We start from the raw sequence: 22633 nt of genomic DNA on the forward strand, positions 1-22633 counted from the left end.
CCCCCCCCCCCCCGTTCTCCGTTCTCCGTTCTCCGTTTCAGTTGTGTCACAACTCCTCCATGTTTGTCACTACGTCTCAAACACCGTTTGTTTATTTTCTTTTCTTTCTAGCTGCCTGTTCTCCTTCATTACAAGTGATACTTTCCCTCTGGATCGAGCGTGGGTGAACTATGTGACAGAAAGAAACATGGAAATGAGCAATTTGAATGAAGCTACCACTTATTCTACACGTGTTGACCCAACCCTATATCTTGTTTTGTTCTGTGGTTGTTGGGTCAGGGCATTGCTTCAGGGTTTGGAGTAAGTGTGACTTGTGATTCTGGACTGCTGCATAACTGTCTATGATCTGCTCCCAGTAAGAAACCTTGACTCTCCATAAAAGATGACGTTCATTAGGCATACAGCAGAGAAATTGCAGACCATTTAAGTAGGTTATGTGTAATAAAGAGCTCTGTTTGAAATATGAAAAAAAAAATTGGTTAAACTTCCAGGGTGACAGTTTTCAATTAGGAAATAAGGTTGAACATCTTATAATCATAATTGTAATTACAGTTTAACAGTTTAATTAAACTACTAGGAAAGGTCCTTGTTACACTTGCACTGTTTTCCAGTGAACCAGCAACTGAACATATCAGTGTCATGTTTTTATAACAATCAGGTCATCATTGTAAATGAGAACTGGTTCTGAATTGACCTACCTGGTAAAATAAAAGTTAATAACCTTGGTGCATGTTTGGTTATATTTTGTGACAGCACTCTAACAGAAGACCTAGTAAAATACAAGTAATACTGTAAGATGGTACTAGGTTGAACGGCAGCAAAGGACAGACATCCACTGAAGATGTAGGTTAATTTGACATATGATCAGTTGTTCAAAGGAATCCAACAGCATCTAAATGAAAACTATGATTACAAGTCTCTGAGGTGCAGCTTCTGCTCTCTAATTATATTTCAGTACTTTCAACTACCCTCAGCAACCTCTACTTTAACAATATACATCATGTTTTTGTTAGCTTGAACATTTCCATTTTTAATGTTTTATATTTTCAAACAAAGTGCCAAGTTTTAAAAAAGGTCAAACTTAGGATGTTCAAAGTTTTAAGGAGTGAATTGCTTAACATAAAGTGTGGACATTTGAAGCAGTCCATAGTAAAGTAAAAAAAATGTATAGATATGTTCGTCCCTACAATTTCTGTACCTGTTATCTTCTGTTTAGGGTCATGGGGGAGCTGGATCGTATTTCAGCTGTCAGGAGGTGAGAAGCAGGTACAACCTGTAAGGTTCATCACAGAATATTTTGACCAAATCTGTGCTATTAATGTGTTACAAGTGAAACCTAATGATAATACCAACTATTCAATGAGCTTGAACATGTACAAAAGTAACTAACCACAACTATAGTCTTCACAAAACACCTCCTGATTAGTTAATATAAAATCATTAAAAAAATTTTGGTGTGACACTGTAAGTAAACTGTGTCATGCCAAAACAGATGCGGTTTCTTGCTTTATTGACTTAAATGATGTAGCTAATTAGATCTACTGTCAAATTTGATACAAATGGCAACATGGACGCAACAAAATATATGAAAAAACAATTTTAGCTTCTTATCAGTAAATCCGTACAAAGGACTCATACTAAACATTACAATATACAAAAAAGGTAAAACAAATGCTTATCAACTGCTCCCTAAAGTTCTTTCTGACTCAAAGATTGAGCAATACTTTCTCACTTTGTCGAAAAATAATTTATAGATTGACAAACTTAATATTATGTATAAGTCTATAAGAAAAAAAGGAAAGCAATCCTGACCATGCTCTCATTTTTAGGCCTACATCACATGAAGAAAATGACCATTTTGTGTGTCATGCAATGACAGTAAAGAGCTCATAAACACTACAGCTGTTACACATAAATGGGTAAATATTAATATTTAAATTGTAAAAGCTGCACAAGTACAACTAAAACACTAGAAACCCATATAGTGCAGAAAATACATTTAATCTGATATAATCTAGGCTGAATTTAGACCTTTCTCCTTGTCTGGGTGGAAAAGGTTTAGATCTAAAAAGAGATCCTGCTATATTTGCTTCACCGGGAGATGAACCCAATCGCTGCAAACTACATTCATACATTTAGCTGAAAATGGCGGTTGTGAATGCTGCTCTATGCAAGTGTTAGCCAGTGTTCTCAAAACAGTCGAGCAGAGGCAAAGTCAAAAATAACACTAAACAAACACACTTAGATGATTTCTACTTCTTTGATTTCATATTTATGGTTAAGCACTATTTTTAATTACTGAGTTCATAAAACCTGCAAAGAGCAGCACCACTCTTTGGGCAAATCCAAGTACTTTGGTATTTTGGTCCATAAATAAAGAACTAACTAAATAAATAAAACTCAAATAAAATAAAATGTTTCAAGTTAGGCATTAGCTTTGAACCTGCACTTGGACCTGCTTTATACTGGAGCTGTAACTGAACTGAATTGAATGAAACGGACTGAGGAGGATTATTTGTGACTAGATTACCATTTGGACTATTAGCCATTTTTGTATTGAACCCTGAGGTGACAAATTTCTGAATGGGTGCAATATAAATGTACTGACTTAAACTCAAAGCCCCCTTGCAGAGCTCTTTGAGTGCTGAGATAAGACTTCTACGTTTGTGAAGGATTTATTGGCGTCCTGCTCAGTGTAGCTGCTAAAGAAGGCAAGCCTGCAACAATGTTTAAATAGGTAGTAAGAGCCAAAATTATGTGAAGGATATTAAAAAATAATGCAAGAATAAAGGGTACAGGCAAAACACAATAATTGCCACAGTACACTCTTTTAAACTATGTTCTGTCTTATGCACGTTCTGCACAAAAATGCCAATGCAACATTTTTAGTGTTGTAGAAATGCACCTGCAGTGGAGGACCTCCCACTTTGAAGTGCATGTATGATCATAGACTGGAGAAAAGAGGCAAGTCATTAATCTCGGCACTTTTGAAAGAAGAAAATTCTGGTGTTGCTGTGTGAAAATGGCTCAGCTGACACTTACAGCAATTTTACATTAAGCTGAAATGATGGGAACAGTCACATAATCCATTAATACACTCTCAGCATCACTCTTCAATAGCTTTCAACTTGCACTTTGAGCACTCAACCCACTGAAGTGCTGCAGCTGGCCCCAGCCAGCAAAGCTCCTTTTGCAGATGAGCAGCCACTCTAAAGAGAAGATGTGACTGCATCTCCACCAAATTGACCACAATCTTTTCATTTACATGCCAGACAGGAAGCGCTTCATTGTAAACATTTGACAGACAATGATGTTAACAATGATCAAAGCAGCAAAAGAAACTATCATGATTTGAGAAGTGTATTGCTTTCTCCAGAATGAGAAGGACCAGACTGTGTTTAGAAAAGTTTAAAACAGAAGCAGGATTTAACTGGAAATGGCGGCACGACACATTAGATATAAGATCATCCAAAAGGAAATTAATAGGGGTAAGCCACAATGTCTGACATGCATAATGAACATGCTATGCTGCAACAAAGAACCCTCTAGACCACAGGGTACATCTTCATTTTATTACAAGCAAACTCTGAAAAAAGGCTTTGCCAAACAAATTCTACACAGGCTTTCATGATAAATGTGTTGTTATCTTTAATAAATTCCAGAGTATATTTAAAATCTGATGACAATGCTGTTATTCAAAAGGAGTGTGAACCAGACAAATCTAATTACACTAACTGTATATGAAGTAATGTCTACAACCAAGGTCAAAAAGTGCAACCCAGGATCAGATTTTCCAACATCCACCCTTTACAGCATCAAACAGATGGAACAATATGAGTGGACTGCGAAAATGTGAACCAAGTGTTACACTGAGCACAGCGGTGCATAAAAGCAGTTTGAGTTTGAACACAACAGTCCCACTAAAGGACAGTGAAGACCAAAAGTACTAAGACACATTCAAGACTTTTCATTTTGTATTCTGTTCTTGTCACCAGCAACACCACCCCATCTTACACATTAGGCTTCTTCCTTTTCTCCTCGAGAGCTTTGCCCCATCTCTGTACCTCCTTGCTCTGGCATGACTCCATCATGGCCTCAGTCACCACTCCTGCTTACCCCTCTCAGCCCCTCACACACATATACTCACTTTCCCACACACAGCGCACATTTCACACATGCAGATGCTATCTCTTCCCCCCGATAGTAGGGTCCCCCTAAGCCTGAGGAAAATGGCCGTCACGGAACCCCGCTAACGGGAGGCCTCCCCCTCAACCACAAACTAAGAGTAAGGAGCACAATTCTATTACTGCTGCAATGCTAGCTGATGGAGGGAGCAAGGGAAGGGAAGGGGGAGCGGGAAGGATGAGGGTTGTTGAACGGGGGGACTGCGGTGTGAGCATCTACCCACAGAACACTCTCCCACATGTGGAGTCAATTAGGAACAATCTTGTTTTCTCCCGACCGCTGCAAAAGAAGGGAGGGCTTTTCTGGGGCTGTGTGTGTGAGGGTACATATAAGAGTGTGTGGTAGGAAAGGGAGTTGAGGGAACATGTTTTTCTGAAAACGTGCCAGAGAAACAGTCCGGATATACGGTTTTCTATCAAGCCATTTTATGTACAAAGAGCCTGCAACCCAGTATGTCTGCATGTTGTTCATTCTTAAATAAGCATGACAGGAGAAACTTGTCACCGGATTTCAACGAGAATGCAGAAAATACAATAATAGTCAAGGATTAGACATGCATGAATGATGACCTCGCATCAGGTGTGTGTGAGCGTGTGGGTATTGTTCTACATCCTCACACCTATCGTTGTGCTGGTAAGATAGAAACATCAGTACTGGGAACACCTAGTCACACACACAACCAAGCCACTTCTTTGATATCAAACAAGAGGAAGTCTCTTCTTTAAAAGATTCATGATTGGTTTAATTATGTATCCTCTTTCAAACTGTTGTGTTTAGACAGTTTTCATTATTCACCCATTTCAAGATTGATGACTCCAAGTTGGGTGGGCGGTGTTGCGTAAACAAGAGTCTACACCACTGCTGATTTATCTGGGCAAGATCAAAATGCCACGCACAAAACAAAGGTGCCTTGTTTTTCATGTTTACATCACAAGCATTTAAAAGAGTGAATGAGTTGATATTTTAAGGGGCTTTAATGAAATCTCAAAAATTTTACATTTATTTATTTATTTATTTTGTAAAATACAAAGGAATGGGACCTCCGGACAGAAAACTCACCTCAAACTAAAGCCACTTTTACACAACACTGTAAAACTAGGCCTGAGATGCCTTACTCCCACATCAATGTGATGTGTGAAAAGACCCAAGGGGGAAATGGGATGGTGACAATAATTCAGTACTGACACACCTATGAGGAGGTAACGAAGGTAAGCACAGAGCTTAGTTGATAAGTATCTATGAAGTCTATGAGTGTCAGCATGTTGGGTGGTAAGACACCTATAAAACACACCAAGGTATCTAAAAATAGCAACATTATTGCTTTAAATACTGTCATCAAAAACTCCTGAAAGTTTTGGATCTACCATTTTTGACCTTGCAAAAGGCAGCATATCAGATAAGCTGAATCAGAGTATTTATGTTTGAAGAATGCACTTCCGGTACGACTTCTTCTAGTGAAATTCCTGCTATGTGGAGGTATCATTTTCCTGTTTAGGAGGGGGACTGCAGTGAACACAGTGTGTGTCAAGCACTGGTACAAAAAACTGCAACTTCAGTGGGTTGCTCCACAACTCACCTGTGCAAAGTGCAAGAATATAATCCCTTCATTTTATAGTCTAATATGAAACATCTAAAAGAGTATGTAATAACATAATTCTTGACAATTATTAACACCCATTCTACCAAAACAAGAATATGTCACTATGCAGTTACTACCATCATAGTCTTTCACAATAATGCCACTGTCACAGATGTGGCAAAAGAGGAAAAGAAAGCTATGCAGAGCTGACTGGTTACTGTAAGGAGCCAGTGATCGGCAAAGATTATGGTTGTGGAAATTTAACAGCCACTGCTTCTCCTGTGTGTACAAGAACACCTTCAGATTAGGTCCTCAGTATGAATCACACAGGACAGGATTCAAGGTAAAGAAACATGTATCCAATTTTAAGTAAGTTTTTATTCTAAAAAAAACCAAGTGTCCCTTGGAACTTAAAAGCATCAACTGTCTCAAGACCATTCAGGCGAAAAGTATCTAAAAAGAAAGAGTTGTAGTGCGGAGAGGTCTCTGCCTCCCACTGTGTGTTTGACAGAGGATAACAGGATAATCCTGCTCAGGCAAAACATTAACCAGAAAGAACTAAAACAAGAAAATGTTTTTCTGGGTAAAAAATGTATAGCATCTTTTAACAGATGTGCTGACTTGGTTTCATTATTGCAACTGTATGTAGTTTTCACTTTAGGGGTAATCTTAAGAGAAAATTACCCAAAAAAAGAAGCAGATCATTCACATGCAATTACATGTATCCAAGTCAATACATTTTAAAATTAATTTGGCTGAGAAACAATATCTCAACTAGTTGTGGGAATTTGTCGACTCTCTAGAGCTGACAATTATAATACACAGTAATCCCACCAGCAAACTTAAATATGAAGAAAAGTGATAACTTTAGATGATCCAGTGTGTTCATGTTTGTGCAGATCTACTTATCAGCTCTTTCTGATGGTCATCTAAAAACAAAAGTGCTTGAATGACTGGATGTCATGGCGGAAAGGAATTAATGTTGCCAATAATGTCAGGTATATTGTATGAAAAGGCTTTCTGAGTGTAAGTCAGTAGGTATGTCTTCTCACCATCTGAACATAGGCTACTTTATAATCTGGCATCTTAACCTTCTGGTTTAGGTGGTTCGTCTTTTTGTTGGACCCTGAAACACAGAAAACACAAAGTTTTACTACTGTTGGCAAGCAAAATAAATAAATAAGTAAAGAAAACAAACAAAAAAAATTTGACTGACACTGTGACAAAAATATTATTATAAATGAGCAGTATTCTAAAAAAAAAAGAATAATCTGACAGCAATTTTGTTATATTTATTTATTAATGAATCTTGTCAATAATTAGAGATGCAATGATCTGTCAAATAATTAATTAGCCAAAAAAAACAACTCAATACTGTCAATACAAATCATAATTTTGACTCACAACAATTTCAGTATTATGTAGCAACTAGGTACATACAACAGATATTTCTAACATGTCTTTTTTATTTTGAAGTTTGCATATGTGTTGAGGGCTTAGTTTCATGAATCATTAGGATTTTTTTCTTGTTAGTAAGCATCACGGTACTTTATGCAGGGATCTAAATAGTTGTAATGAAATAAGCTGCTGTCAATAATTGATGATAGCATAGCATCAATTAGTTATCTACGAGACAACAATCTCAATAAGATTGTGGTGGTCAAGTCAACAGGCCCTCTGAGTAACTGCCATTGCCATGGGAACAGTTTATGACATGAAAAACAAGGGAAACATTCCAATGTAATGACTCATTTTAGCATGTGTGTTTGTGTGCGTGTGTATGTGGCACACATAGCTAGCAATGACTACCTAGGCAGCACACTGTGCAGGGAAAGCCCTAAGTGGGGTTGTAAAACGCCCCCTCCACACCATCATGGGTAAATGGAGGCCCCCGTGTGGGTGGGAGACAGAGGTAACTAAAAGTATGTGCCTGTGTGCATTTGCACACTTGTGTATGTGTTAAGGTTGCTGAGGAAATCCACAGGGAAATGCTTCAAGCAAGGTAAGAGTAAACTGACGTTAAAAAAAAAAGCATGACGTGCATACAAAAGTACACCCTAAAAAAGATACAAAATTGTGTTTTTCACTTCATGCTTTTTCTAGATCTTTCCCAACACATACAGACACACAGACAGAGCTTTCACAGAACAGTCGCAAACGCAAGCACAATTTCTCCCACTTTGAGATTGCGGTTTGGCAACCAGCTATCACGTTACAAATCCCAGACTGGAGAGGTAACTATGGCAACTCCTTCCAAAATACCCCAGCCGCACAAGGAGGGAAGGAAAGGGCTGTATTGCCCCTCACTCTTCTCAGTCAATTGCTGTCTTTATACTGGAGTGGAACTCCTTACGCAGACAGGGATACCTTCCTTGACGCACCCTGGGATCACTGGGGACCCCGAGCCGCCCTTTCTTCTGTGTCCCACTCACTTCCCCATTGCTCACGGCTTTCCTTCAACTTACTTGACTAAGAGGCATTCTTTCCTCTCCTAGCCTCTAATGACAACTCTAATAAACAGTGTTAATTGGGTCTTCCAACTACAGGGTAGGCGCCTCTCTCCCACCACCTCTCTCCATGACACTTTCTTGGTTTCTCTTCCAAAGGTAGAGGTCGATCCTTGAGGCGCAGCAAAGAAAGAGTTTCTCCTCCTTCAAGCCTCTTCCTTTATTCTGCCATGAACTCCACAGATTTACTTTCCAAAATTTTAAGGAGCCTCTAAGAAATCTATGCAAAACTGTTTCCCCTCCCATAAAAAGTTAAGAGGAAAAGTAAATCAGTGCTATAATAGTAGTCTTGGCTCTATAATCATTATTGACAGAGGGCGTGAGGTTCGAGGACTGTCAGGGAGATGAAGGTCTTACTGGAGTGCCCTAAGCTGTGAGGTAGTTCGTAGTATGCACTTCTGTGAAGGAGCACGGGGCGTCCTGGAACAGCTGGAAGCTGGAGTGCTGCTGCAGCAGATTGTCAGATAAGCAGCTGTGTGTGTTCAGGGAAAACGAGAGCCAGGCATGCTAACCACGACCGCAACTAGCTGCTGAAAAACACTCTCGCTGTTGGATTTTAACAGAGGGCCATATACACCATAAACCGAAACTGCTAATCCACGCTAACCACCGCTAACCGTCTTTAAAGCTATATCAGTTACACTTTGTGCTTCCCAAAACACTTTTTCTGTAAAGTATACAGTTAATCTTCTGTTAATGTTCTGGTAATTTGTCACTAGTAAGTTAAAATAGTTGAACAAAACAATAAAGCATTTAGTTTTGACTTTTGTAAGTAAAATGCAGCTTGATCACACTGAGCTCAAAAGATTAACCTGGCCCGTGCAAAATGTTTAATTTTATACATAAAAATGCTAGTGTGGCCAACAAACAAGGAGGAACAAAATTTCTCCTTGGTATGGACAGAAAAATAAACTACAAGTGAGGACAAACAATGTTACAGAAAACACATGTTTAGACTTAAATTTTAAATGTCCTAGAACCTTTAATTACATCCAAACACAAATGTATAATTAAATTCTAAAATTAACCAACAGGTGAAGGATAATCTACCAACAGTTTTTTTAGAACTTGCACCAACCTCTTCAAGTTCTATAGATGTTAAAAGTGTTAAGTTCTTGTACAAAGCAGTGAAAAACTCACCAAACTGTATTCTGGTGCGGACTGCTCCAACAGGGATGTTATAAATTTTCTCCAAGTAGTTCTTTATGTCATATTTGGTCATTCTGTCCAGAACAAAAGAGAAGAGAACATAAGAGAGAGAAACAAAAGTCACAGAAGAGTTCAGGTTTGTGTGCCATAGGGAATAATTTGAATGTGTGTTCTTCTATGACCTTGGTGGAACCTGGGATTGTAGGGCAGCACTTGCAGAGTCATTTTTTTGGATCACTGTTTATCATAACGCCACATTCACTTAATCGACATCTATACAGAAATAATGCAGCCCACTTCCAAACTGCATTACCATAATCTCTGTAGTTATATTACCTACTGTAAAGGGACAGAACACTCCTGTAAAAACCTATATTCAGCTCTTATTCTACGGACCATAAAGTGGAGAGAGGAGAAATGTGAGTGTCAGTGTTCATCCAATTAACTGGCTACAAGTATTGATCGTGCCCAGTGAAATCCTACACAGGAAGTAGACCTGGCACCAAGTGATCTGCCGGGCCAGCCCAGCTTAAGGTAGCACACTGGGTAGCATTTGGAAGATTCCTCTGCCCAGAGGAAGAAAGGCTTTTAACTGCAAATCAATCAAGCCAATTGAATTAGCCTGGTGGAAAGCACTTCTCAAATGCGTCAGACAAAGTGCTTAATAGCGACGCTGTGGTCTGACATGAGTGCCTCGGATGCGGTGTCTTCTATCACCTCATATGTTTCTTTGACAGAGCAGGACAGTGTAATTTTCACAATTTTTCAAAGTGAACAGCAAAATACCTTCAGTAGTTTTAATAACATAAGGTGAAGCAAACATCTGAATGAGGAAATCCCATATGTGAAAACAAAGACTCTTTGTACCAAAGAGTGATGTAACATTTGTGTCCTTGCAGTACAAACAATTGCCCGTTACTCTATAATAGGCTAAACTTTGGCAAAGTTCACAGTGACGTAGAAAGAGAATGATTGAATGTGTACTGAGAAAAGTAGGCTTACACTTACAATACATTAGTAAGTATTTCCACATCTGAAGCAATATGGCTTAATGTAGTGACTCAAGAGTATGGCAGGGTTTTTTTCCACCTCTTTTCTATAATATGATACAACTTTCTCTCTTATTAGAAAGAGGGCAAAAAATAGAAACAGAAATTTTGCAAAAGGTGCAAAAGCATTTCCTAATGTCCATTTAGGTTTCCTTTATCATTTTACCAGGGAGTTCCATGGAGATCAAACTGAATAATCTTGAGAGGCAAGGCCATGGTAGGGGCTGTCTAAGTTGACAACAATGTAACCAACTTTTTTTCCTTTTTTAGGAAATATTTTTGAAGAATGAGCTATTATAGTTGAACAGGCAACTTTCGCTTCTGTTTACAATAAATTTTGGTGTCAATACCTAACAGTGGAGCTTCTGACAAAAGAAATAGCTATAATTAATGAAGCAAGCAAAGCAAGAACAAGGAATATTTACCCAACTGGGTTGTGTACAGGGGCACAAGTTAGTCAGAAGCTCCCTCCGTTATTCAAAAAACCAGCCGGTTTCTTTTGCTTGCAAGACTGAAAATTTGAATGCATTCAAAAGCAAAACTTGAGTTTGCAGGTTGTGGACATGATGTCCAAATTTATCAAGCTATGCATACAAACTGCAAACCTCAAGTTTGCAAAATTTGACATCATAGATTAAACACTTTGGCAAAATTGTGGTCACAAGCACAAACAATGTATATGTCTATAAAACTACACTAAAGAAATGGTATAGTGAAAAAATCTTTAGATGATCATAATGTAATGGCTGATTATAAGACGACAACTCAAACTTTTTCTTTTGCTAAGTCTGAAGAAGAGAAAAATGTATTTCCTAAGATGTGGCACACAGATGCACCTTTCTGCTCCATTTACACCCACCTCTCCCAATAACCACTGTCTCAGAGTTTGTGTGCCAGAGGGAAGTGAAGCAGAGCAGAGTGACCAGGGGTACTTGAGATCATGAAAGCGGGAGAGAGTAATTGCTTAGAGAGACGGGTTTTCCTAGAAAGCAGGAGCGGGGAACTGGAAGACAGGATAGTGGCTAGGGACTGTGTGGTCTTATGAGAATCATTAGGAGGAGGAACACTGATCCTGATTAATGAGAAAAACGTTTTATAAATACGTACTGCTTTTAACACTCCAGTTATTCAGCCACCACAAACCAACAGATGGTATTAATGAAGCTCAGACACAGTTACGTCTGTTACTAAGTTTATAGTTAATGAACAGGTTTAAAAAAAAAAAAGCTGAGGGGAAAAATTAAAACACCATCACCAACACAATTACCTACTCTTTTTGTTAATTACTTACATGTTTTCACTGAAAATTAAAGTTGAATTACTTTTTATTTGTATGGATGTTATTTGTATATACAAACATAGGATACATGGTATATATCCATTTGGATTTTCTAGGAAGAGGATTAAGTGTTCTGTTGTGAGTCAAAGCTGTTGTTAAAATTTGATGATTTCCAGACAAGTTCCAAAGCACATCCTTCCTTCCCTGGTAAATGTATATAGTGGGTTATGCTGAATGCATACACACTCCTGAAGCATGACAACTGCCCCAAACATTTAGCTATATAACCAAAGACTTAGAATTATCCTCAGTGGAAAAAAAGGAGTCCTGCAACAAATCAAACAGCCCCCAGAGACCCGTGAGCCTCACTTCATGTTAGTCCTTGATTTCATGAGATGTTTAGAAAAACTGTGCGTAAGTGTAACTTATGGCTTTTTTAAGGTTTGTTTTTGTTTCTTTAACATTCCTTTCCAAAAACTATAAAAACAATTCACTTTGAGCCAATTTTCTCATTTGAGTTAAAAAATTTCCCACACACACAAAAAAAACAACTCAATGTTCACTACCATTACTTCTGTTTTATATACAAACGTGGAGTTATTTTACATTAGAGTGCTTTTTACTCTCCAACCTGACTTAGTTCAAACCTCCCATCTTAGCTACAAACTAGAATCCAGCCTGAGACAAAACCTTGGGTTGAAAGCTGAGGAGAAAATGTCAAGTTAAGTACATAAACAAAGCTAAACTTAGACAAAGGGTGTGGTGTCCCCAAAAATGATGCTGGCAACATTTGATCATCCTCCCAGGATAAACATCCATTTGACTCCACAAGCTAACCTTTCACACTTCTGCCTCTGGAGAAGAATGAGAACCTGTCTCCAGCAACTGCTAAGGCTAAGCGTATCGTTCCTCAGCAACTGGTATATATTTATAAGCAAACACACATGCTGCAAAGATTCCTTGGCCAAGACGATGAAAGAACTTCTAACAAAAAACCTAGAAGGGCATCAAATGACACAAACCAAAGATTAGTTTCAATTTTGGTCTGTTGTTGCCAAGCAAGGTTAAAATGAGCACAGTGGCTTCATTGTCAGAAAAGATTTTTTTAAAGTTAGATTGTTATGCACTCTTCAAAAATGGTGCAGACATGAGGATGTGGATGGATTAAATAAACCTTATGTCTTTTTGTGTCCTGGTGCAGCACTTTACAACTCATTGGACTCATTAATTCGCAAATATAAACACACATCTCTAACAGCTGCTTTAAGTGCAATCCCTCATCAGCAATTAATTTACATGCTTTTGGATGTGTCCTATTCTTAAATTTAGCTAACTCATACTGAGGCTAGAAGATTAGAAGTATCGTTTACAGCTGTTTAAAGCGAACCATTTACACCTGCGCTCCAAAAGCACACAAGAAAAGTAGGTAAAAGGGCAGGGTGGAAAAAAAAACAACAAAAAAGAACATAGGAAGAGACTGGGGTCGATTCAACTGTTCAGCAATACTTAACTCTTTAAAACTTAGTGACATTTATATCTAACTTGTCTATTAAATGGCTGGTGCTGTAAAAGCATTATTAGGTTTGTGTTTTAAATAAAGCATGGCGGTCATTCACAATTATCTTCACTCACAAACAATACACAACATATTTAAACATTCAGATGTTTGGGAAGATATATACAGGCTCTGAAAAATCATAGATTAAATTAACTTTATTGTTGTTCTTGACTTAATTAAATAGGAAAAACCTGGGCAGCACAGTGAAAGAATGGAACTTAACCAAGAATAAAGAACTTAAATTGTATGTCATATGATAACATAAGTCCTTTTTGAAGTTTTAATGAAGAAAAATAAGAGAGGCACCAGTCTAAGGAAACCTCTGGTCTTTACTTACAAAAAAACGCTTTCACACTATGGTTCCATGATATGGCTGCAAAAACAATCCCCTTATTAGACCACTTGCAGTTGGCCACACAAAAACTCCTTAAGCTGGCCAAGTCCCATGACAGTGTGTGCTTTCACAGTACATCACAGCATTGCAAAAATCAAAGGAGGCATAGCATGGAGCAAGCAGTGTGTGCATGATATTTCCCTCACATGATTGTTTTCAAAATAATTACAACATATGAACTTCAAATCCATAATGTTCAAATTCATATAGTTTCAAACAGAAGCCAAAACACACAAATGTGAAAAGATTTTCTTGTTTGTTTGTTTAATCTTTTAATTCCCTTAAGCCAGCCGGTCACATACCATATGTCATTACTACGTCATGGTCCCTTCACACACAGACTGTTTCAGCTCTGTGACTACCTCCCTTCTCTGTTCAGGGGTGTTGAGCAGTGGGGAAATTTAAAACCTCCAACCTGCCTCAGTCCTTTCACACCTGCCACTAATGTAGGAAGGAGGTGTCTCAAACCCAACTTAAAGTGTTGTGCGAAAGAGTCTTAAATCAAAAGTGTGTGTTTAGTATGAAAGGTTAAAGGCTGCAATCACTGTACATATTGGTAGTAATAGGTCTGAACCAGAAAAAAACTACATACAGACAATCTAAACAAATTGCCAAACAGGTGGAGAGTGGGCATCTGAGCAAAAGATCGTTTGAAACTATGCTCATCTGGTGTCCAGTTTCATATTTCAGAAGGACTATTGGTCATTATAGTGATTCACAATTTAAGAACGACGTGTGCACTCCAATATATAATCATGTGAATTCCATGCAGATCACTGTCACAACACCTTAATGACAGTGAAAGCATGACTTCTACTTCTGCAAAAAAAATTATGACTGTAGCTGTGTACCTACACTGTAGCACAATATGTACCTACCCAGAAACGTGACCACATATTGCTGTGATGCACAATCTTGTCAGCATGACATGCTGGGACAAATCACTTTGCCCTGTTTTTGCTTTATAAAAAGATGGCGCATCTGCAAAACAATACATAATAGGCAGTGACTCTAGGCCTCTAGCTTTTAATGAACCATGATTCTGCATGTGGAAACACTTTCTCATTTAAATAGCTCAACCAATCCATGTATCGATTCAACCACTTTAGTAGTTCTAAGCCAACCATGTCCTTAGATGTCCTGTCTCTCTCTCTCTCTTAAGTGGTAATTTTACTAAAAGTAACTGCTGTTCAATATTCATTAGCTCTTTGTGTCCTGATACAACTAGTAACCTTTGCTGATATAGTGAGATACACAAAAAGCTCAAAACAGCAGCATTAAAACCCTACTACCAATGGATGTTATTGCAGAGCAACACATAATATTAATGAGTTTTGTTTGCTGTACGGTTGTGTGAAGTATTTATGAGTAGCAAGTATCTTATCTCCAGCAGACAATGTGAGCTCAGTTTTGAGAATCAAACTTCTTATGAAGAAGTCAGACTAACTACAGTTTAAATCAGGGCACATTTAAGAAAGAAACTTTACATTACGTGATTTTACATCATCACTGTTGCATAGGATAGCCTTATTTCCTCAGAAAAAGCCAAGTTGTCTGAGTTTTTACAGTCATAAGATTTTAAAGGTATTCATTGCAATGTATTAAAGACTAGTAAAAAAAAAATCATCAGAATTTATGAAACAAAATCCACTCCCCCCCCATATGGATGGTTACCATGTCCTAAAATTAAAAAAAATTGTAAGCTAAATTTGTGAGTGTCTACTAAGTACCACATGAATTTGTTTTCCTACATAACCAGCCAAAGCCACTGAAAGTAGGTCAACCATGTCGATGTCCATGGAAGAGCCATTTGTGATCAAGCAGTCCAACAATTTTGATGTACTGATGTGTATTTTCACTCAGATTTGTAAAGTATGCAGCTAAAAGTGCTCTGTTGTCATTGAGTGCATACCTGCATTTCAGAATTGCATATCAATAATATCTGGTGAACTAAGTAGAGTACATGTTTTCAAACTGCACCATTTGATTTGAATCAGGATAACACTTTTTCTGTTTAGTTTCATAGTTTGCAATAAGTACTTTCATAGTTTATTATTCTGAAATTACCTTGGCCAAACTGAAAGTTACAGCCAATCCAGGGCAGAACATCACAGACAAGCAAGTAGCAAAACAGATGTTCAGTGAAGAAAATGTGACAAATACAAATGCACACAAATACAAGTCTTGTACAAAAAAAAGTGACAGGGTGTTTAAAAAAAAAAATATATTATATATATATATATATATATATATATATATATATATATATATATATATATATATATATATATTCAACACTCAAAGTGAAAACAATTTAATTCAAGTAGTTTAACGTGGCAGAAATTTGATTTCAAATAAGCCCTATTCTGAGTAGTTGTTTGCTCGATTTCCTCGTGAAAATCTTTCCCCAATTCTCTAAACTGCTGTCTACTGCAGGTAAAACACTAATTACTCATAAATGCTTCACACAATTGACTTAGAAAGTAACAAACTATCCCTTAAAATATGCACTGTGACATGGGACATGGTACCACATGGCTTGGGCTTTGTGTCAAAAGAAGAAATCAAGATTAATGAAGATTTGGACAAAGAATAAACATCTAAACCCAAGAATAGAAGTTTTTTCTTGGAATGTATTTGCTTCAAGATGAACTTCACTTTACACAGGGATGATTCAGAGACCATCATGACTCTTGTGGCTACCATGAATCCCTCTAAGAAAGGCTGTCTGTTTTAGCAACTTGACTTGGCAAACCACGAGAAGGCTTTTTATGTGGCTTCTTGTTTGATACAACTTTAGTTAAATCCACTGTCAGGCTTTTTATAGTGCCTTTTTAGTTGGTGAAGAAAGATTAGGAATTACCAGAGAACGGCATGGGGAAGGATACAGTAACACAGAGGTGATGCAGAGCTGCAGGCGACAGGCACTTACTGCATTCAGGAAGAATCTCATTCCTTCATGCTCACGTTGCCCTGAAAACCATTTAGAAAAATGACAGATAGCGATTTCTGTTGTAGACAGAAACCGCTATGTGCATTGCTCTTGTATCAACTAATACTGAAGAAATTGAGCAATGGTACACTGGAAAATACCATGATGATTTCAAGTCCATGCTAAGCTCCAAAATATGCACCAGGGAAGACAAACAACACACTCTGTCGTCATTAACTGACAACTTTAACTCTAAATTGTAATTTCAAAAGAGTAGGAGCACGTCATAGTAAGTGACAGCTGAGTTGTCTCAATAACATATAATACCATTTGTTCTATTAAGTCTTGCAGGCTTCACATGTGGCTTTTGTAAATATGCTATACAAACATATACAGTATAAACATTTGAGGTTCCGTACACATATATCGAATAAGTACACACATAACTTCAAAGTACACTGTGTCAGAGTGGCTTAGTGGTGCAAATGAAGCAGGGGAGTTGGGTTCTACACAGATGAAAGGCAAAAAAAAAAAGCCGCTCCTCTTTGTTGGCCTACCCTTTGTCAGGTAGGGTTGAGATATGCACACTCTCAACTTTAAGCTTCCCATCTGCACTGACAATACATGCACAGAAGTTGTCCAACATTAAGTATCAAGATAATAATGGTGGACATTGTTTGGAAGGAAGCCACCGAGGAACCTGAAACTTAAGGAGAAAAAAAAGACAGCTGAGAAGATGAGAGTAAAAGAGCAGCGTGTGAAGGATTACATTTATTGTTTGGGGTTTGGTCTGATAATAAAACAGAAATATATCAAATACCAGGTCTTCAAGAGTCACTTAACTTTTTACAAAAAGACAGGTCAGTAAAACTAGTTAAAATCACAAACCGGATGTTTAAATAATTTCAAATATTATTTGAAGTTCATCAGCCCAAACAATGACCTGGTTTCCACCATGTACGTATTATGTAGAACAGGTGAATAGAAACAATATGTGACTGCAATGATGTGAGCTTTTGTGCTAGTCAGCACTGGCCTCTAGCCATGCCAGGTGAAGTACAAGAGGTGTGCGTGTGGGTGGAAACCTAGAAATTTGATGATGTTCTAAACCAGAGAGGAAATACTTACGAGCACAAAAGATTTGAGAACAATCATAAAGACAAACAATTACTTCCCTCCAGCAGCTAGAAACAGAATTACAAGAGAACATTGCCCAGGTGTTTCAAGCAACAAGCGTCAAAGAAGGATTGGTTTTGGATGCGTAGCAAAGTCTTTAAGAAAAGCACAGAAATGGCAGATCCTAGGGTGGGACAAAGGAAAAAGAAAGTGAGAACTTGCAGATGCTTGCAAATAACTACGACCACAAAAAAGCATGAAAATCTGATCAAAGGAAACTCCTGAGAATAGGCAAACTCCTGAGAATATTTAGCTGCAAGGTGTCATTAAGATAAAGACTACCTTGTCTTATTGCCCTGACAATGCAGCATTAGCACTTCTCATTAACAGCTGCTCGGTTCAAGAGTTTACCCACGCTCACACGCCTACCCACGAGAATCCAAACTACAACAGCTTTCACTGCCAAACTGACTCAGACCTATCAATAAACTAGGAGTGGGAGTGATATTTAGTTTGTGTCATTGTCTCTCTATGTGTGTCCTCTTACTACATTGTTTATATGAATAGAGAAAAATAACAATGTTTTAAGCACACAATGAGGCCCCAGCAGAGTATCAATCAGCCGCGCACCTCTTGAAGGCATCAAAGACTGCACAGAAAAATAACCTTACACACCCTTTTAAAAACACTCACGCACCCTGCACTTACCCACTTTTGTGCATATATACACAAAGACACACCATTCTCACTGACTCACCCATACTGACAAAAGCGTGCATGTGCACACACACACACGCAATTACATAAGCACCCTAGGAGTTTGGCAAAGAAGAGGCAAAAATCAGAGTGGGAGGCCAAGCACCTGGATGAACAGATTATGGTCTAAACCCCACCAGAGACACATGGATGATCTGCTGCAAACTTCAATTTTTCTCCTTAGTGTGGGTTCTGGGCCTCTCTTCGCCTGAGGAGCACTGCAAACCTCAGTAACCTTGGCTCAGAGACATTCTCAAAAGTCAGTTCATCACTGCTGGGGTTGACAGGAAGGATGTTTTAGGACAGAAAATGCATTTTCCAAATGTATCAAACTGAGATCATATGCATGCAATATTATATGCTAATCTTCACTAGAGGTTTTCATCAAAGGAGCAATAAGATCCAAATCAACATGGAGTCACACGCTGTGATGCGTTTTCAACAATAACCAACAATATTTTGCTTTTTACTTCCTTGTGAATGTTAGCAGACACCTTTTGGGGACTCATTTTTGATGTCTTGCAGTTTGCAATTTCATCTGAACTTTCACCGCAGAGCTGAGCGAAAACACTTTGGACATCATCTCCTACATTAACTCCCATGACAGCCGTTCATATGTCATCATTACAACTACTTTAACTGAACTCATGAGTACATACAGTCTACACTATGGAGCACTGATGTTTGATTTCTTTTCTTGAGGCTGGCACGCCACCTGGTGGCTGTGATACCATACTCCACTCTCTACAACCAAAGAACGGAGGCAGTAATCAGAAAAAATAATGTGAATAAAAAAGTCAAACGTATGTTCATCAGAACAAAAGTTTGCACTACATTGTAACAAAAAGAACAGCCTGAAAGAAATGAGGTATTTTGTTACTGGAATATTGGGGATTCGAAGCCCTGCAGCTCTATATGCCAAAATATAAATGGGCAAGACTCTGTATGCCCTGATGTGCTACTGCTTTACAAAGTTATCAGTCACAGTAAGAAAAAAAGAATATATGAACTGTAAATATATAATAGAAGGTGGTATCTGTGTCAAAGAAAATGCTATAAAACTCTTTATAAAACCTTGAAGACTATAAAAAAAAAGTCTTACACACATATAGCTTTAGAGAGTGAAAAAAATATTAAATAAAATTTCAGTACAAAACAGTTTGCAAAGCAACAGCATGGCATTCTTTAACACTCTGCAATATAATGACGGGACATCTTTAAACAAACTTACTCCATTGGGATTCGAAACTGGACAGTATCTGGAGGCTGCTCTTTTCCTGGCCTCACGAGAGTAAGATACCAGTTGGGTCTGAAGATCCTCAGCTGGGGGTTCCCCAACTGGTAGACAGAGTGTCTAAGAGGAGACGAGGAAACTGACTCTCAACATCTACAGTATCAGTATTTAGACATGACGTAATTAATTACAAGTAAATGTATCAGAAACATAAATCTTTGAACATACATTAACAAGGTATGAACTACATGAATTGACAAGAGTCAACAGCTGAAAAAAACATTTGAGTTGAGGTGTGTTTTTATTTTTTACCATGAGTAATGTCCTTTCTACTAGAAAAAGACCATTTAATCAGCCGATATTAGCCTCTTTTAAACAGTCTGCAATCTTAATCAATTACCAAGTAGGAAAGCGAAGAAGCAGCAGCAGCTGCTACAACCAGCTTACTGTAGACCACAATTTACCTTTTGTTTTTTAATCAAGAATGCTCTTCTATATATTATTTTTAGGTTTACAACTTATCCTAAGGGTTATTAAATACATGTTTTTTTTAGGTTAAACCATTATTGTTATATTTTGTTAAGTAAAAAAAATATATATATTGGCCAAAATCAAAAAATGGTGTTCTATATTGGCTATCTGTCTCCCTGATTTTAAAATACTAGCATCGACCATAGAAAAATACAGATTGACTACTCAGTAAGGACTATTGAAAAAAAACAACAACAACAACAATATAGTGCCTAAACCTCTTGAAAAAAATAAACATGTTTCATCTTTGTTTCAAACATAAGGAATTTCCATAAGTAGATTTCCATACACACAGAATTAGATGATTTTACAATAATTTGTTTGATTTTTGTTTACTTAAAACCTCTCACATCATTTTTTTACTTGCATTTTTATTTACTTGGTAAAAAAAATAGACAATTTTGACAAAATACACTAAAACTTATTACTGCGAACAATATTCATTTAAAAATCTTGTTTAATGTTATAAAGAGAAATAATATTATCCAATATAATAAAGTGGATACAGTTGATTTTGTTTGTACCATGTATCAAATCATATAAGGACAAGCGTCATAGTAACCAACAGTGTAGGATTCACTGCATGCTATTTGTTTTTAGCTTAGCAGGCTAATGCCAACTACGTTGTTGTGGCGTAAAATTGCGTCAAATAAACAGTAAATTCAGAAGTCGGCGATAAAAACGAGTTTGTTCTGTCTAATGTGAATTAAAACTGTCTGTTACCTGTCTTTCACAAATGGGCAAAACGGGACAAAATGCTGGCTGTAAGCTATTCGCTTAGCTAGCTGCTGTTTAATTTAAACTTCTTAGATTTGGTAACCAGATTAAACAAAAAAATGACTAAAATAACAAACCGAGATTTCCGTGAAAACGTTTACCATAAGAGAAACTTATTACTTACACCACTCTTCTAACTGGCATCGCTATAGGGGCTTGTTTGCTGACATAAAATGTTGGCTAGTTTCTCAAGGTTGATAAGTGCTACACGTGCATAGATGTGCTTCCGGGGTTGCTGGGGTAAAACCGGAAACAAAACAACTGCGCAAGCGCAAATAACTTGCACGACCTTGAAAGTAAAGATCAGAATCTGGAGTCTGCGCACTGTGACACTTTAAAATTAGGAGTAACTTAGTGAAAGTTGTGCGACAAAGAGTGTTTTTTGCGTGTCTGTATTGTGTGCGTTTGTTGTCCCATCGCTGACTGGCAGAAATGCAGTTTTAACACGAATAAGACAATAAAAGTACAATAATTTATGTTGCAACTGTTTAAAAACAATTTTATTAGTATTTGAGAGTGGGTATAGACTACACCATGCCCTGGCTTTCAAAACAAAGCCATCATCAATACTTTTTCATCAATTTGTTCCAATTTTAAGTTTGGTTTAAACACTTTAATATTTTAATTCACTCTCTAATTTGTTGTTTTTGCTCTAACTTTTTCTTTAGGTGGGGCATACTGTTCAATTCTGACCTTTACGATAATCACATTGGTGTAAAAAGTGTTTCGGCATTTTTACAACACGTGACTACATGAAGAAAGCATGCATTATGGGAATTTATGTAAGTGGATAGGTCCATATTTTCCTGTATCTTACTCTGTTTACCTTTTCGTTCAGATTATTTAATGTTATCCCTGGATTGCAATTATTGTGTTGTTAAGAATAACTTCAGTTTGAGTTTCTTTTTTTCTCTCTCAGTGAAAGTATGATCCTGCAGCAGCAGAGGGAGACTTTACCCTAGCTCTGCCTCAGACCCAAATTCCCATGAGTCTCACCTCACACCAGGCTATGATGCACTTGCAGTCAGAATGATTTAAAGCCCCCTGAGTGGAACATGAGTCCCTGGCTCAAATGTTTTAGACCTGGCAGGAAATGGACCACAGTGACAACCCATACTGTGCCTGGGAGGGAAGTTTCCATCAGTTAAGATGCCATGAAGTGAGCCTATGTGAGTGTGCTGGAGGGTAGTAGTTTTGATTATTATGCAGTTGTAATATTTATCACAAGCATCCTCTTACACTACATCAAATCATTGCAAATTTTAGATGACTTACATTTTCCTCATCAAAAAATGTTTAAGTCAATTGTTGTTTACTTGGATGTTGCCTTAGAACAGGTTATTCTGAAGTAGGAATGATAAAAAAAAGTCATAAGGACAGTCAGCCAGAGTTAAAGAGGTTACTATCAAAACATAAAATTGCTTATTAGCCACTTTTTATTGCATGTGAAACATTAGTTTGTTGATAAGGCAAATTATTAAAGTCATATGAATTTCTGTAACCCGAATTAATTATACGTATACATATATTTAAGCTATACATTAATAAATACTGTTTATAAAATGCTGTTCAAACCTTAGCTTAAGT

General features: G+C 37.5%; 1 protein-coding gene across 1 annotated transcript in view; it reads right to left on the minus strand.

Annotated features, from left to right (window-relative positions):
• Positions 1-21294, minus strand: part of mrpl23 (mitochondrial ribosomal protein L23) — a 33053-nt gene extending 11759 nt beyond the window's left edge. The window contains exons 1-4 of the mRNA XM_017418859.2: positions 21171-21294; positions 19736-19858; positions 9412-9494; positions 6817-6890 (exon numbers count right to left, since the gene is read on the minus strand). Of these exons, the coding sequence (XP_017274348.1) occupies positions 6817-6890; positions 9412-9494; positions 19736-19858; positions 21171-21190 (300 nt within the window). The 5' untranslated portion in view covers positions 21191-21294. The remainder of the gene's footprint in view (positions 1-6816; positions 6891-9411; positions 9495-19735; positions 19859-21170) is intronic.
• Between the last annotated feature and the right edge of the window lie 1339 nt (positions 21295-22633).

The sequence above is a fragment of the Kryptolebias marmoratus genome, linkage group LG11, assembly GCF_001649575.2.
Source record: "Kryptolebias marmoratus isolate JLee-2015 linkage group LG11, ASM164957v2, whole genome shotgun sequence".
In the NCBI taxonomy this organism is placed as follows: domain Eukaryota; kingdom Metazoa; phylum Chordata; class Actinopteri; order Cyprinodontiformes; family Rivulidae; genus Kryptolebias; species Kryptolebias marmoratus.